Source organism: Cydia strobilella, chromosome 14 (genome assembly GCF_947568885.1).
Source record: "Cydia strobilella chromosome 14, ilCydStro3.1, whole genome shotgun sequence".
NCBI classification, from domain to species: domain Eukaryota; kingdom Metazoa; phylum Arthropoda; class Insecta; order Lepidoptera; family Tortricidae; genus Cydia; species Cydia strobilella.
The window spans coordinates 3,558,958-3,576,822 of NC_086054.1; the positions used below are offsets into that span (position 1 = coordinate 3,558,958).

The 17,865-nt window shown below is 39.3% G+C and overlaps 1 protein-coding gene across 3 annotated transcripts in view; it reads left to right on the forward strand.

Moving 5' to 3' along the window:
* Window positions 1-17,865, forward strand: part of LOC134747104 (E3 ubiquitin-protein ligase SH3RF1-like) — an 80,609-nt gene that overhangs the window by 27,056 nt on the left and 35,688 nt on the right. For all 3 annotated transcript variants that reach the window (XM_063681674.1, XM_063681675.1, XM_063681676.1), the window contains exons 5-6: window positions 15,919-16,033; window positions 17,200-17,299. In XM_063681674.1, the coding sequence (XP_063537744.1) occupies window positions 15,919-16,033; window positions 17,200-17,299 (215 nt within the window). The remainder of the gene's footprint in view (window positions 1-15,918; window positions 16,034-17,199; window positions 17,300-17,865) is intronic.

The window sequence follows — 17,865 nt, forward strand, 5'->3', positions numbered from 1 at the left end:
TACCTGCTCCTTGCTAAATTCAGTTTTAAGACAGTTTTTTTCTCGATTTTGGCCACCGTAGCCTATGGAGACTAACAAGCAACGCTAAGCGGTTTCCGTAGGGTATGGATGTTGCTATATGAAGGGTGTCACATGCGCGTTTATGACTTATGAAGCGCGGAGCAGGTACCAGGGTCTCATGAGTAACGAGGAGGTGTCGTTGACCAACCCGCCGGGGGCGCCGGGCCCGGCGGCCGGTGCGCGTACGAGTATAAAGGTATCGCGGGTCGCGGCAGCTCGCGTATCTTAGCTGTATACTTTTGGTTTGTTTACTTACGTATATGATTCTATAGGTACTAGTTGAAACTATTATTTTTTTTGTCTCGTAGAAAAAGTATTGTATACAATAGTGATATAATCAAGCTTTTCAATCTCGTACCTTAACTTAAGCTACTCAGCAAGCTTCGTTGCTTAAACACGGTACTCGACTGAAAAGCTCTCTATTATATCACGATTGTATAAAATACTATTTTCTCAAACATGCTATGTAATATTGATATTACGTTCTTTATATTAGGCTGGGAAGTATCACGTTTCAGGCACGGCTAGACGAGAGGTCTGTAATGAAACTAATGAAATTTCATACAGTGGCAGGCCTAGGCCGGGAAGTGGCTTTTTTAATTTCTATTTCACATATAATTGTGGCACAGTATCATGGCATTCAGCCATTTAAAAAAAACTATAAACAATATTTGCTTTTTGGTTCGTTTATGACATTCTGCCAATACGCCTATTAAAAAAAAAACATTTTGTTTGTGTTTTTTTTTTTAACCTGACGGGCTCTATGGCACTAGGGCCATTAGAGCGGTAGGACTGTGTGGGGGGATGGTAGCCTGGGGAAAATCCAGGACCCTTCCGCATCACACGAGACGGTTTTGCTACGCTGGAATACTCCTAAAGATTAAAAAAAAAACAATAAACGATATTTGATTATACCTATATATAGTTGGTCAAGCAAATCTTGTCAGTAAATAAGAACAAAAAAAACTACTCATCCTTGTCTTTTGGGTGTTAGTACTAGTGTAAGACAAAGATAGTATGATGATTCTCTCTGTCTATGTTTGAAATAAGACAGTCCTTTGACAAACTATAGACCTATATTAAACGTTTGAGAAAAGCACTATACCTATACATACATCGGCGTGAAAACGGGTTGTCGGCCTCATAACTATATTCTATTCGGCCGGCAACCCCTTTCTTCCCGGCCTCTGTAGTAATGTACTATTAATGCTCAAGCTGCATGTGATTAGCGCTAGCGTTATGTTCAATTAGAATTATTTTTAATAGTTGATGATCCTTGTGTCATTATGCAGCCGTGCGATGGCGAAGTCATTATACGTATTAAAAATTTAAGATATCTAATATTAATGCCGTTTTAACGCTCCTGGCACTGACTAAAATAACCGACTCGGTATCATATTACATCTCTAAAGGTCCATCCACATTCATGCGCGAATTGCGGCTTCGCGCCGTGATTCGCGCATGAGTGTGGAGGGACCTTAAACTTTTTTGTAGTAGAAGTTTTGGGTTGCGAGACGGGCATCATTTTACATGTACGAGTAATGTTTTTGATGGAATTAAATTGTCTGATCAAATCAGATGGTGGACGCAAACGCCAATTTGGCTCGATTCGGTCAATTCGGAGGCGGACTAGCACTTGTTAGTTTAAGAGTTCCGTACCCAAAGGGTAAAAACGGGACCCTATTACTAAGACTCCACTGTCCGTCTGTCTGTCACCAGGCTGTATCTCATGAACCGTGGTACCTAGACAGTTGAAATTTTCACAGATTATGTATTTCTGTTGCCGCTATAACAACAAATACTAAAAAGTACGGAACCCTCGGTGGGCGAGTACGACTCGCACTTGTCCGGTTTTATAATTTTAGGATAGACAGTTTAGAAGTTATTTATTTTGTTTTAGAGCGCTCAAATATATCACCATGACGCCAATTTTTCATCATCAAATCGGTCGATTTTATCATATCGTCTGTACTGGGCTTATTTGCCAGTAGAAAAAGGCGCGAAATTAAAATTTTCTATGGGAAGTCAACTCTTGGTGCCTAAATTTTTTTAAAATTTGCCGCGTTTTTCTACTGACAAAGTCGGTGTACCAGAGCATTTTAAATTTAATTACGGTTTCGCTTCATGTTGTAGGACACATATGTATTGGGCCAACACAGGTTAATTAAAGGAGTTTATGCGGTGGGCCGGAACGAGATGGCAACATGGCTTTCTCCTTACGACGCTGGTGTGGTTTGAGACATGTTCGATTGTTGGACGGTGCAGCAAATTTAATTGATCGATCAAATGTGGCAATGTAACGCAAATCTCATGCGATCATCGATTAAGCCTGCCCGCAGACGTTTCGCAAAATTTTCCGTACGGAATCACATGTACAAGCGAGACAGCACTATGCATTTGTTTCCACCTGTCATTCGGTTTCCGTATGGAATGACAGGTGCAAGCGAGACAGCGCTTTGCATTTGTAGAGCGTCGTCTCGTTCCCACCTGTCATTCCGTATGGAAACCGAATGAAAATTCCGAACGTCTGCGGTAAGGCTGGCCTCAGACGTTCGGTTTCCTGATCAGGAATCCGAATGAGGGCTATCGTTTTTTTGCTCACCAGTTGGCGCCTCTGTTGATGGTGGTCCAAAAGACTAAAGAACAGCTGTAAGTCATAAATAAATAAATAAATATTATAGGACATTCTTACACAGATTGACTAAAGTCCCACGGTAAGCCCAAGGAGGCTTGTGTTATGGGTACTCAGACAACGATATATATAATATATAAATACTTAAATACATAGAAAACACCTATGACTCAGGAACAAATATCTGTGCTCATCACACAAATAAATGCCATTACCGGGATTCGAACCCAGGACCATCGGCTTCACAGGCAGGGTCACTACCCACTAGGCCAGACCGGTCGTCAAAACGGGTGTCATTGAAGTGACAAGTGACATTTGACATTTCGAACTTGGCGAAGACCACCATCCACACTAGCGCCCCTAGCGGCGAATTCATACGCGTTAGCCCTCATTGGGAATACAGATTCGGAATTTTGTAACCATAGCGCACACATTCGATTATTTGCGTTAGGTCTCATTCTCACGAGCGCTTTTTCAACGCGCGTTAAAAAAGCGTTTGAATGACACTAATGGAAACATGTGTATTTATTCACACGATAGCGGTAGCGCGTTTTATGAAGCGTTGTTGGATTTCAACTTTAAGCCTTGGTAGTTAAATCGAATTTAGCGTTCGGGCAATTTCAAGCGTTTGTTTAACGCGCGTTGAAAAAGCCCTCGTGTGATGGGGCCTTAGGCCAGGATTACACTTGTAAGTTTTACTTACGTAAGTAGGGACAAAGCTATTTGCTAGAATGAGATAACGATATTCATATCTTATTCTGTAGTATAGCTGTGCCCCTACTTACGTAAGTAAAACTTACAAGTGTAATCCTGGCCTCAGGGCAAACATACGGAATTTTCGATCGGTTTCCGTACGGAATGACAGTTGCAAGCCATTATGCATGTGTATAGCGACGTCCCGTTCACACCTGTCATTCCGTACGGAAACCGAATATTCTCTCCGTGTGCGGCGAGTCAAATAAAATATACGTAGGCACTAGCTGTATTCGGGATGACGTCATTCGGTTTTTACCCGACTGCCAAAGGAGGAGGGTAATGTTTTTCGAGTGTATGTAAGTATGTATGTATGTATGTATGTATGCCTGTTTCTTAGTGGCCTCCTGTAGCCTAAACGGCTTGATGGATTTTGATGTATGAGGTATCGTTAGATTCGTCTTGATCACGGGAGTGTCATAGGATACATTTTATCCCGAAAGTCCTACTAGTAGGAGATACGGCTTATATGGTCGACCTTCACCCATACGTCTGACGGATGAAACTTATATTTTATGAAAGAAAATATGTTCCTGAACATAAATAAATAGGGTTGCCTAAAGAAATATGGTCAAGGCTATTTTAAATAAATTTTTGAAAATATATTTTTTTCTTTAAATTTCACCGATTTGTCTGACGAACAAAATAAGTTCCAATGGAAAGTATACAACTTGTACAACATGAATAAATTAGGTTGCCTATGTTTTTCCGGTCACTATTATGAGGTTGCCATGTTTAAACGGGTGAGTTAAAATCGATAATTGCACCCATCTGTCTGACGCTTGCATTGTATATCAAAATAATGGTAATTTTATTGCGAATACAATGGTATAGGGTTGCCTGCAAAAATCCGGTCACAAATAAGGGTTGCCAGGCTTTAAAAGAAAATAAGAAGGTTATAAGTTGCTGATTAGCGAACTAGACTCCACACTCGCGTTCGCGGCTTCGCGCCCCGATTCCCGCACGAGTGTGGAGGGGGCTTAGTATATAAGTGGATCAGTCATGGATTCTCTTTGCTCGTACAAGACAGTCTTAAGCCACTCGTGTGTGGAGGGGGCTTTATACATGTGCGGTGGGGGGAATGGACCGAACGGGACAGTCTTATACTAGAAGACGCTTTCTCTGCTACACCTACTGAAAGATACTTGAAGATACATGTATATTTCAGTAGGAGTATGGTGCACATAGTATGGTTTATGGTGGGTAACAAATAAAGCCCATCACAGATACGGCATCTGCCGATATCTTTTAAGATCCCTCCACACTCGTGGGCGAATCGCGGAGCGAAGCCGCGAACGCGAGAGTGGAGTCGAGTTCGCTGATCTGCGAAATCGACCACACTCGCGTTCGCGGCTTCGCTCCGCGAGGCATCTGCAGATGAATTGCGATGTATCGGTCTGTATATTTCGTTTCTCTCACAATTTGCAGTGTTGCTTCCCAGCGAGATCTTGGTGTCGTTATAGCTGATAACTTAACATTGGGAGGAACACATTTTGGGTTTTACCAAAAAGGCTAACTCTGTTTTATATATGATTAAGAAAGCTTTCCGTTATATGGATATAGTTATTTGTTATACAAGGGTGCAAAGTTGTATTTTACCCGCGAGTGTGGAATTGATACACGAGCAAGCGAAATGATTCTATAGTTGAACCACGAGCGTAGCGAGTGGTTCTAAAATAGAATCCTGAGCGTAGCGAGTGTTTCAACACAAGAGAAGTAAAATACATTTGCACCCATGTGTAACACAAAACTTTTCCCCTCACCATAGCGAGGAAAGTACAACATCCACAGGCGTTAGATCATCTTCGTCACTGGAATCACTATTTTTTTTACGATATTATAACAAAAAACTGGAAATTCTGTATTTTACGTGAGAAGTTTGTAAGTAAAAAGTTTGTTGACAATGTTGAAATTCTGACGTATGAAATGTCAATGATGCGTTTTGAAATTGCATTGACTCAACTTGTGCGTTCAGAATTATATTTAACATCATTATTAAAAAACAAACGTTTCTTATGGAACTTTAAGGTCTATGACATAAAATCATTAAATAAAGCTAAATTTGGTATTTTTTATTAGATTCTCAAACCATTTGTTTAATGATAATCAAGCAATAGGACCTTAAACTAAGAATGTTATTTACAATTGTATTTACAATTGTATTTACATTATTTTGACATGTAATTATTTATTACCAATAAAATATATGAATATATGAATATGAATATCAAACGAATCATTATTATGAGCGTTTTACGTTTTGTTATCTGTCAAGCTACTTAAACACGCTCCATCCAAGGTCAAATTACTTTCCCCACTAGTGGATAAAATGCGTTTTTCCCTGCTAGTTTTAAAGGATAAAAGACAACTTTCCGAGCTAGTGAGGGGAAAAGAATATTTTAATTAAACTCTATAAAACATACGTAAGATCCTTATTGGAATATGCGTTCCAAATTTGGAATCCATATTTCCGAAAGGACATCAACCTTATTGAAAGAGTCCAAAGAAGAACAACAAAATTGGCGCCATCTCTTCGCAACCGATCTTACGAAGATAGGTTAAAGGAATTGGGCCTGACAACAGTGACAACCTTGGAGCAGCGAAGGCAACGTGGTGACTTAATAGAAACATACAAAATACTCACAGGACACTACAACGTACCCGGGTTAAGTGACATTTTCACTCGGAATATGAATGACAGACTGAGAGGACATTCTCTGAAGCTGGCACGGACGCAGAGTAGTAGCAACCCAAGACGACACTTCCTGTCTAACCGTGTAGTGAAAGTGTGGAACAGTTTGCCCGAATCCGTAATCAGTGCGCCTTCAGTGAACTCCTTTAAAAACAGACTCTACAAACATTTTACGAATGGACAAAACACAAGTGCAGGACATTGATATGCACGTATCAGCTATTTTAAGCTGCCTGTGCATTCGTATATAGTAATAATAATAATAATGTAGGTGCTAAACAGAGAGCGATATATATTTTGGTACAATTTCCAATTTTAACATATAGTTGTTCAAGCAAATCTTGTCAGTAGAAAAAGGCGCGAAATTCAAATTTTCTTTGGTACGATATCAATTTGCGCCTACATTTTTAAAATTTGCCGCCTTTTTCTACTGACAAGATCTGCTTGCAAGATTTAACTTACTTAAAGTGACAAGTGTTTATTATTCTATAATTTTATTGTAGTACTAAAAAAAAATTCTAATTATGACAATAGAACATAATTAGTTATTTACCTATTTTGTTTCACTTTATTTATCATTCAATACATTTAATTTTTTTATGCCTTTAGTCCTAATCATCTGCACTTTCAATCCGGAGGTCGCGGGTTCAAACCCCGGCTCGTACCAATGAGTTTTTCAGAACTTATGTACGAAATATCATTTGATATTTACCAGTCGCTTTTCGCTGAAGGAACACATCGGGAGGAAACCGGACTAATCCTAACAAGGCCTAGTTCCCCCTCTGGGTTGGAAGGTCAGATGGCAGTCGCTTTCGTAAAAACTAGTGCCTACGTCAATTCTTAGGATTAGTTGTCAAGCGGACCCCAGGCTCCCATGAGCCGTGGCAAAATGGCGGGATAACGCGAGGAAGATGATAAGTTCTAATCATCTGCGCACCACAGTTTGCTCCTCTCTCCAATTCCCTGAAATGTTGGTGCCTTCTATACATAAAGCCCCAAGCAACTGCTTTATTTGATCACTGGTTTATCCGGCACTGATAGCATACCTTTTAGATAACAACCCTCCTGCCTACTGACAATAGGAGGATACAGAATTATAAATATAGCGAAACATATAGATTTATTTATAGGTACTGAATTTACTGATCATATACACTGTCAACATAGGTTAAAAAATACAATGTACAATTTAAGATCAAAATGAACTACAACTAGTGCCAAATATGTGCGACATTACATTGACTTTTTTTTATACTACGTCGGTGGCAAACAAGCATACGGCCCGCCTGATGTTAAGCAGTCTCCATAGCCTATGTACGCCTGCAACTCCAGAGGAGTTACATGCGCGTTGCCGACCCTAACACTCCTCTCCCTCGAGCTCTGGCAACCTTACTCACCGGCAGGAACACAACACTATTAGTAGGGTCTAGTGTTATTTGGCTGCGGTTTTCTGTAAGGTGGAGGTACCTCCCCAGTTGGGCTCTGCTCTAGATCTGGAATGACATCCGCTGTCCTGTGCCCTACCACACAAAGCGAGATGTTATTCACAGTGCCCATACCTCTCTTTTGGACGTAGTTTAAGGACATACCCGGGTCGGATATACTTTTGTTATGTTATAATAATTATTATAAATTGCCTATCATACTACTTAATGTCTCAATATATTTTGATAATAATCAGTACAAAATGCGTAGTGACAAGTTTTGGTGTTATTTTTTTATACTACGTCGGTGGCAAACAAGCATACGGCCCGCCTGATGGCAAGCAGTCACCGTAGCCTATGGACGCCTGCAACCTGTTTATTTCAAGACTTGGCATAGTATAGTAAAGAACAAAGAAGTTTTAACGGAAACAGCCCTTTCTTGTCACTAACAATTTTTGATTGGTGGCATAGGAAGATCAATCAGTGATGGGGTTTCAAATGATTATTCCCACTAGGTACCACCAAATTGGTAACAGTGGTAACAACAGATTTTTTTTCACCTATACCCAGTGGAGGCAACCATGAAAAATAATTTCCAGAAAAAAGCGCACTGATAATAATCATCTTGCTGGTCAGTTGCTGATAATGCAGCTTAAGATATCATGCTTAGTACAAAATACAACTACTCCGTAAGAAAACTATTTATAAGTCAAAGTCGCCTGCAGCAATACATTTAATCAGATGATGGACTGGGCTCTGGGCATGATGTATTTGACGCTATTTTTATTTTTTTATTTGAAATCATTATACAGCGTGGAAAGATAAGTCGGGCCCTGGAGGGAAACTACCTTAAATCCTTAAGCTGGCTCATTTTACTTAAAGGAGACATTCCTTTATTTTTAAAAAGAAACAAAACTGCATTCAAAGATTTTTTTAAACTCGCTTGCCTCGCACGGGACTCGAACCAACTAAAATAAAAAAAAACAAACACTCCCTATTTTATTATACTAATCGATAGTATTATTATTCAGGATAAAATTTCTCTAACCAACATTTGGTCTTAAAAATAAAAATGATCGTTAAATCTAACATTAATTTTATTTTACTATCAATTTGTTACACTTAAGTTAAGCATGGTACGGGCATGTGATGCGGAGGGATGAAAGTCATGTGACGAGAAAGGTATTAAGAATGAATGTGGAGGGAAGTACGAGGAGAGGAAAACCGAGGAAAAGGTGGATGGACTGTGTGAAAGATGATATGAAACTAACGCAAGTGAATGATGAGATGACGGGTGACAGAGATGTATGGAAGAAAAAGACATGCTGCGCCGACCCCAAGTGAATGGGACAAGGGCAAGCGAATGATGAATTTGTTACACTTAAATTATTTAACTGATAAATTGTTTGAAATGAGCCCCCTCGTTCCGGCTACACAAAATTAGTCGCCGTTGAAATTCATTTCTTGTACCCTTCAGCAAAGTTGTAGCGGAGTTTTACTCCAAGGGGGATGTAATGATAACCTCGCTACATGGATCTCTATGTATACAAAGCACAGTATAAAATAGCTATTGCACTGACCAGGAATCAACACTCGATGGGCGCACAATTCCATCTGCTCTCAATCTCATACCTCTATTCTCTTGTTATGAATGTAACCTCAACACTCTCAGGGAGATAAGAAGGGCCCCAAGTCCCGTGGCTTGTATCAGTGGATGCGCGGCACAACTGAATCTCGACAAGAGAACTCATCGTGCATCCCGCATCTCATAGGTATACTCTTCTCAACCTCATCCGATGAGTACTGAGGTGGGAACCATGTGGTCCCCGACGAGCCTCCACAACAACCCCTACAGCTCATCCATCAGCCTCCATAAGAAACCTCCAGTAACTCAAACCGATAAACTCCAGCCAATTTTTTTCAGCCGTCTACTTAGGAGCATAAGTTGGGTTATTCAAATTTTCAAGTTTTATTTTTTTCCGCAAAATCTGCTTTGAGCGCCCGCAAATGACCTACCTATCTTGAATCAGTATGGTCGGCTGATGTTATTCTGCAAGTGGCATCGTAAGGACCCGATTCTGAGTATTTTTTTCAACCGTCGACTTAAAAGCTTAAGTTGGGTTATTTAAATTTCAAAGTTTTATTTTTTTCCGGAAAATGTGTTTTGATCGCCCGCAAATGATCTACCTATCTTGAATCAGCATGGTCTGCTGATGTTATTCTGCAAGTGGCATCGTAAGGACCCGATTCTGAGTATTTTTTTCAGCCGTCGACTTAGGAGCATAAGTTGGGTTATTCAAATACGAGTATTTGTTTTATTTTTTTCCGCAAAATCTGCATTGATCGCCCGCAAATGACCTACCTTTCTTAATTCAGCATGGTCGGCTGATGTTATTCTGCAAGTGGCATCGTAAAGACCCGATTCTGAGTATTTTTTTCAGCCGTCTACTTAGGAGCATAAGTTGGGTTATTCAAATTTAAAAGTTTTATTTTTTCCGCAAAATCTGCTTTGATTGCCCGCAAATGACCTACCTATCTTGAATCAGCATGGTCGGCTGATGTTATTCTGCAAGTGGCATCGTAAGGACCCGATTCTGAGTATTTTTTTCAGCCGTCGACTTAGGAGCATAAGTTGGGTTATTCAAATTTTCAAGTTTTATTTTTTTCCGCAAAATCTGCTATGATCGCCCGCAAATGTCCTACCTATCTTGAATCAGCATGGTCGGCTGATGTTATTTTGCAAGTGGCATCGTAAGGACCCGATTCTGAGTATTTTTTTCAGCCGTTGACTTAGGAGCATAAGTTGGGTTATTCAAATTTTCAAGTTTTATTTTTTTCCGCAAAATCTGCATTGATCGCCCGCAAATGACCTACCTATCTTGAATTAGCATGGTCTGGTCATGTTATTCTGCAAGTGGCATCGTAAGGACCCGATTCTGAGTATTTTTTTCAGCCGTCGACTTAGGAGCATAAGTTGGGTTATTCAAATTTTCAAGTTTTATTTTTTTCCGCAAAATCTGCTATGATCGCCCGCAAATGACCGACCTATCTTGAATCAGCATGGTCGGTTGATGTTATTCTGCAAGTGGCATCGTAAGGACCCGATTCTGAGTATTTTTTTCAGCCGTTGACTTAGGAGCTTAAGTTGGGTTATTAAAATTTTCAATTTTTTTTCCGCAAAACCTGCTTTGATCGCCCGCAAATGGCCTACCTATCTTGAATCAGCATGGTCAGCTGATGTTATTCTGCAAGTGGCATCGTAAGGACCCGATTCTGAGTATTTTTTCAGCCGTCGACTCAGGAGCATAAGTTGAGTTATTCAAATTTTCAAGTTTTATTTTTTTCCGCAAAATCTACTATGATCGCCCGCAAATGACCTACCTATCTTGAATCAGCATGGTCGGCTGATGTTATTCTGCAAGTGGCATCGTAAGGACCCGATTCTGAGTATTTTTTTCAGCCGTTGAATTAGGAGCATAAGTTGGGTTATTAAAATTTTAAATTTTATTTTTTTCCGCAAAACCTGCTTTGATCGCCCGCAAATGACCTACCTATCTTGAATCAGCATGGTCGGCTGATGTTATTCTGCAAGTGACATCGTAAGGACCCGATTCTGAGTATTTTTTTCAGCCGTCGACTTAGGAGCATAAGTTGGGTTATTAAAATTTTCAAGTTTTTTTTTTCGGCAAATTTGTTTTGATCGCCCGCAAATGACCTACCTATCGTGAATTAGCATAGTCTGATGATGTTATTCTGCAAGTGGCATCGTAAGGACCCGATTCTGAGTATTTTTTTCAGCCGTCGACTTAGGAGCATAAGTTAAAGTTTTTGCATTTTATTATTGCCTGTCTAACCTTATTTAATGCCGCCAAATTACTGTACTGTGTCGGCGTTATATCGGGCTTATGTAGGGCTTAGAATCGTTAGTATCTGTGTCGATTGCTTGTTACACCCTCCCTACTGAACTATCTCGGCCGGCCAATATGAATTTTTCGATTTTATGTTTTTATCTATTGAGATCCTAACGATTTTAATGTCTGAACAAACGTGAACTAACGTCGCCCGATGGATTCACATAGTTAGTTTGACTGATTTCGGGGTGGGGTGGTTAGCGTGAAGACAGCCACCCCACTTTAAAAAAAAATGAAGGAATCGGGTCCTAACGATTTCAATGCTTGAACAATCATGAACTAACGAATATCTTGCTATCTAGACCAAAAAAACTAACAATAAATGGTTTGGGGTGGCTAGCGTGAAGTCAGCCACCACCATAGAATAAAAAATATATAAAACCACGAAAATCTTTTAATCTGTTTTGAATACCCGCAAGTTACCGTACTGTATCGGTTGTATATCGTCTATAGATGCTTATTTAGGGCATAGAATCGTTAGTATGTGTCGATTGCTTGTTACGCCCCCCCTGCTGAACTATCTCGGCCGGCCAATATGATTTTTTTGATTTTATTTTTTTATAGCAAATCTATTGAGATCCTAACGATTTTAATGCCTGAACAAACGTGAACTAACGTCGCCCGATGGATTCACATGGTTAGTTTGACTGATTTCTGGGTGGGGTGGTTAGCGTGAAGACAGCCACCCCACTTAAAAAAAAAAAAAAAATGAAGGAATCGGGTCCTAACGATTCCAATGCCTGAACAATCATGAACTAACGAATATCTTGCTATCTAGACCAAAAAAACTAACAAAAAGTGGTTTGGGGTGGCTAGCGTGAAGACAGCCACCACCATAGAATAAAAAAAATATAAAACCACGAAAATCTTTTAATCTGTTCTGAATACCCGCAAGTTACCGTACTGTATCGGTTATATATCGTCTATAGATGCTTATTTAGGGCATAGAATCGTTAGTATCTGTGTCGATTGCTTGTTACGCCTCCCCTGCTGAACTATCTCGGCCGGCCAATATGAATTTTTTGATTTTATTTTTTTATAGCAAATCTATTGAGATCCTAACGATTTTAATGCCTGAACAAACGTGAACTAACGTCGCCCGATGGATTCACATGGTTAGTTTGACTGATTTCTGGGTGGGGTGGTTAGCGTGAAGACAGCCACCCCACTTTAAAAAAAAAAAAAAAAATGAAGGAATCGGGTCCTAACGATTCCAATGCCTGAACAATCATGAACTAACGAATATCTTGCTATCTAGACCAAAAAAACCAACAAAAAGTGGTTTGGGGTGGCTAGCGTGAAGACAGCCACCCCCTTTTTTTTTAAAAAAAAATCGACTTTGGAATCGGGTCCTAACGATTTTACCTACTGAACAAACGTGAACTAACGATGAACTAACGATATAGATATGCCATTTGCGGGCAAACGAAATGGGGTGGTCAACTTCACGAGGGTACAGAATAGGGGATATTACTGCAATGTTCTGCCACCAGAGTGCAGGACTAGTCTTTTTAGTAAACGATAGAGTATCTTAGACATACTGTACCTTTAACAGGTTTTTGACAAGTTTTCAGAGATAATAAAATATGACATTGATGCATCAATCAAGGCGGTTTGTTTACAGAGGACCAACCGGGAAACGCGAATCCGAAATTTCGCTATCTGCCTTTTTGTCGCTCGAATATGCAAGTGACAGAGATAACGAAATTTCCATTTTCTTGTTTCGCGATAGACCCTCAGATTGTGGTAGTGGCGCCCTGGCGCCCCCTACGCAGTTTCGCGTGATATTCCCTATTATGAATTCTCCGATATGTTACATACTGGTCTTCCTTTATCAGTTGACGCACAATATCAATGTTTTCATCAGTAATTGTCAGTTGATACCGGGAGGCGGGGATCGAACGCCCGACCTCTTGCACTCATGTCGGGTCCTCATACCGCTGGTCCAGCTAGCCATTAAGCGAGCTGCCGAATGATGCCGTGACTATCTACTAGCCATATAGCTATATGAGAGTCATTGAAGAATCGACCTTATATCGATTTGTTAGAGTGCAAACTCCAGAACGAATAATTTAATCATTATAAATTTCGGTCGACCTTCACGCAGGTCATACGTCATTACGATTTATTACGTATTAAAAAAAAACTACTTACTAGATCTCGTTCAAACCAATTTTCGGTGGAAGTTTGCATGGTAATGTACATCATATATTTTTTTCAGTTTTATCATTCTGTTATTTTAGAAGTTACAGGGGGGGACACACATTTTACTACTTTGGAAGTGTCTCTCGCGCAAACTATTCAGTTTAGAAAAAAATGATATTAGAAACCTCAATATCATTTTTGAAGACCTTTTCATAGATATCCCACACGTATGGGTTTGATAAAAAAAAATATTGAGTTTCAGTTCCAAGTATGGGGAACCCCCAAAAATTTTTTTTTTCTATTTTTGTATGAAAATCTTAATGCGGTTCACAGAATACATCTACTTACCAAGTTTCAACAGTATAGTTCTTATAGTTTCAGAGAAAAGTGGCTGTGACATACGGACGGACAGACAGACAAACAGACATGACGAATCTATAAGGGTTCCGTTTTTTGCCATTTGGTTACGGAACCCTAAAAACAATTTAAAAATAAACATTGTTTCTGTTTTCTAGACAGACAGACATGACGAATCTTTAAGGGTTCCGTTTTTTGCCATTTGGCTACGGAACCCTAAAAACAATTTAAAAATAAACATTGTTTCTGTTTTCTTAGCTGTCAGTGTTTTTGAATGTAACTAACTAGTGACTTTAAAAAGATATAATACGTGTCATAAATAAGTTCGTTCCCGAATCTCTCGGGCAGTAAGGAAAACATATCGTTTTGAGGGAAAGTCTATATCTAATCTATTGTAAAATGCCACTCATATTTGAGTAAAAACCCACCACAGGTAATCTGACTCATGATATAATATATATCTCATGTCTAGTTAAATTTGAATGACAGTGTGCGGTAGATAGGAATGATTAGCTGATTGTGTTGACGTTCATTTAAAAATTGTCATAAATTGGGTGAATCATCCAGCAGTTCCGGCAATCCGAATAATCATGCTAATTATTGTAAATATTTGCGGACGCCGACAAAGAGATGAATCATTTTATAGGCTTGAACTGCAAATGTATATCCTGTAATACAATTTTTATGATAAATTTATGAAAGAATAGTGTTTACAGAACAGAATGACCGGGCGATCTAGAAACTATATGTAATCTAGAGTGAATGTGACAAGATTTTTATTGGTTTTTTTGAAACTAGTGGGTGTATTGGGCAAGTTTCTGAAATAAGTCTAAAATGTCACTACCCTTTTTTTAATACTACGTCGATGGCAAACAAGGATACGGCCCGCCTGTTAGTAAGCAGTCTCCGTAGCCTATGGACGCCTGAAACTAACAGTGGAAGTCTGGACCCTCGGCTCTGGCAACCTTACTCACCGGCAGGAACACAACATTATGATTATAAGGGTCTACCTGAACTAATTCGTACTTTTAGCACAGAATAACTAATAGTACTACCGTACAGAAAATTCACTCCTTCACAAAAGTCAGATTTAGGTATAAAATTATACCTATACTCGCCGCCTGCAAGCAAAATTGAAACTTATAACCGCGCACGAACCGTGAATCTTCTTTGCGCGCCGCAGTTTTATGACCGAGCTGCGAGTGTCGGCACGGGGTTGTCACTTGACAAGTTTTTGTAGCTATACCTACTGATTTATTATTTTTAAGACAAATATGTAGGAATTACAAACGTTGATTCTGTAAACATATTTTTTTTATCCGGAGATAGTATGTCTGATTCTCACGGAAGTAGGTATGCCACAGAAGTACTTATTCCTTTGAAAATATGTCAGTCTATATAGTCCGGAATTTGAAAAAATGTTATTTCTACTTCCTTGTTCTTCCGTTTATTCAGACATCCGTAAACAGAACAATATCTATAGATTTAGGGTTCGAATGCATTATGTATTTTTAATTTTGCGCGAGTCGAGCGGCAGCCCATTGCCATACGCCTGCCCGGGAGGCGCGCCGGCTAAATGTACCTAAACTGCGAAGTGACACCCCCCTGCTTTTAGCTCTAAAATACCGTCAAAATGCTGAGCTACCAAATCTTAACCAAGTTCGGCGTATATTTCAATCTTATTTTTTATTTCACACACCAAAGCGTTCTATGAAATTAAAATTCTATTCTGTTGAGTAAGTACAGTCAAGGGTATAAATATATATACATTCCCAGTTTCAAAAATATGTGTACGCTCTTCGTCGTACGTAATAAAGTCGTGTTTACGTTTGTCGTGTCATTTTTGAGCCATTTGTCTGGATCGATATTTTTGCCTTCGACTGTACAAAAAATATGTATTATTTGCTAATGTTTATAGGTATAATATTGTTTGTAACATTGCAGGGACCTATCGTTCAAGAAAGGTGAAACAATATTGCTACAGAAGAAATTGGACGCCTTCTGGTACCAAGGAGAGACCTCCGGCCGGACCGGGGTCTTCCCTATCACGTACCTGCAGGTACCGTACCATGACTAATTAAACAAATAGATACAATAATATTGAGATAAAAAGGGGGAGGGAAGACTATTGAACTTTCAGAGGAGTAACAGAGAAAACGCTATTATTGTTTGTCCTTCCCACGTGTCTCACGTTTCATTTCTGCCTACTTCTATAGGTTTCTTCAATTACTTGGTTGTACAGGTACCGTACCATGACTAATACCTAAAAACAAATAGATACAATAATAAAGAGATAAAAAGGAGGAGGGAAGACTACTGAACTTTCAGAGGAGTAACAGAGAAAACGCTATTATTGTTTGTCCTTCCCACGTGTCTCACGTTTCATTTCTGCCTACTTCTATAGGTTTCTTCAATTACTTGGTTGTACAGGTACCGTACCATGACTAATACCTAAAAACAAATAGATACAATAATAAAGAGATAAAAAGGGGGAGGGAAGACTATTGAACTTTCAGAGGAGTAACAGAGAAAACGCTATTATTGTTTGTCCTTCCCACGTGTCTCACGTTTCATTTCTGCCTACTTCTATAGGTTTCTTCAATTACTTGGTTGTACAGGTACCGTACCATGACTAATACCTAAAAACAAATAGATACAATAATAAAGAGATAAAAAGGAGGAGGGAAGACTATTGAACTTTCAGAGGAGTAACAGAGAAAACGCTATTATTGTTTGTCCTTCCCACGTGTCTCACGTTTCATTTCTGCCTACTTCTATAGGTTTCTTCAATTACTTGGTTGTAAATTTATCATTTTTGTCGAAATGGTTATTTTTCGGGCATAACCGAAACCGGTTAAAATTTTTGGTCGGTTATTGCTTTCCCTAATTGGACTGTAACCGCGCGCGTCAGTTGATATCTTTGGCGTTAAAAGGGTTAAGCAAAGGGTGGGTTATACTTGGCTAGATCAGCTTACTTCAATAAATAAACAATAGCGCCTAATGGCGTTGGCTGAGACAAAAGTTTCTACGTGCTATGTTTTTTTCTTCTAAAACCACACTTATACTCAGATACACCCACTGTCAGTAGAAAAAGGCGCGAAATTCAAACTTTCTATGGGAAATCAATTCTTCTCGCCTAGGTTTTTTAAATTTGCCGCCTTTTTCTACTGAGAAAGTGGGTGTGTCAGAGTATACTTATGTAATATGATGATGTTGTAATTTCAGGTGATAGTCCCACTTCCTGTCCCGACGGCGCTATGCAAAGCGCTCTACGACTTCCGAATGTCCGCACCGGATGAAGAGGGCTGTTTAGCATTTGATAAAGGTACAAATAACTTTATTATTTACAACTGAATAATAACATAATTCGATAGAGATCATTAATTCATTACTTCGTGACATAATATAGATATTTCAAGTTGAGTTCCGCGTTTAAGTCCGAATTGTATAATGAATATTATAGTTTAAAAAAATGCCATAAAGTAATCTAAATTAAAAACCGGCCAAGTGCGAGTTGGACTCGCGTACGAAGGGTTCCGTACCATTCTTCAAAAAACGGCAAAAAAATCACGATTGTTGTATGGGAGCCCCACTTAAATATTTATTTTATTCTGATTTTAGTATTTGTTGTTATAGCGACAACAGTTGTGAAAACTTCAACTGTCTAGCTATCACGGTTCATGAGATAAAGCCTGGTGACAGACGGGCAGACAGACAGACATACAGGACAGACAGACAGACATACATACATCTTAGTAATAGGAGTCTTAGTAATAGGGTCCCCTTTGGGTACGGAACCCTAAAAAGTATGCCATTATTGATAAGCTCTATTTCTAAGATTAAGGGTCGGTTGCACCAAACTGTTTGTCATCGTTAAAGAGTTCGCTAAAT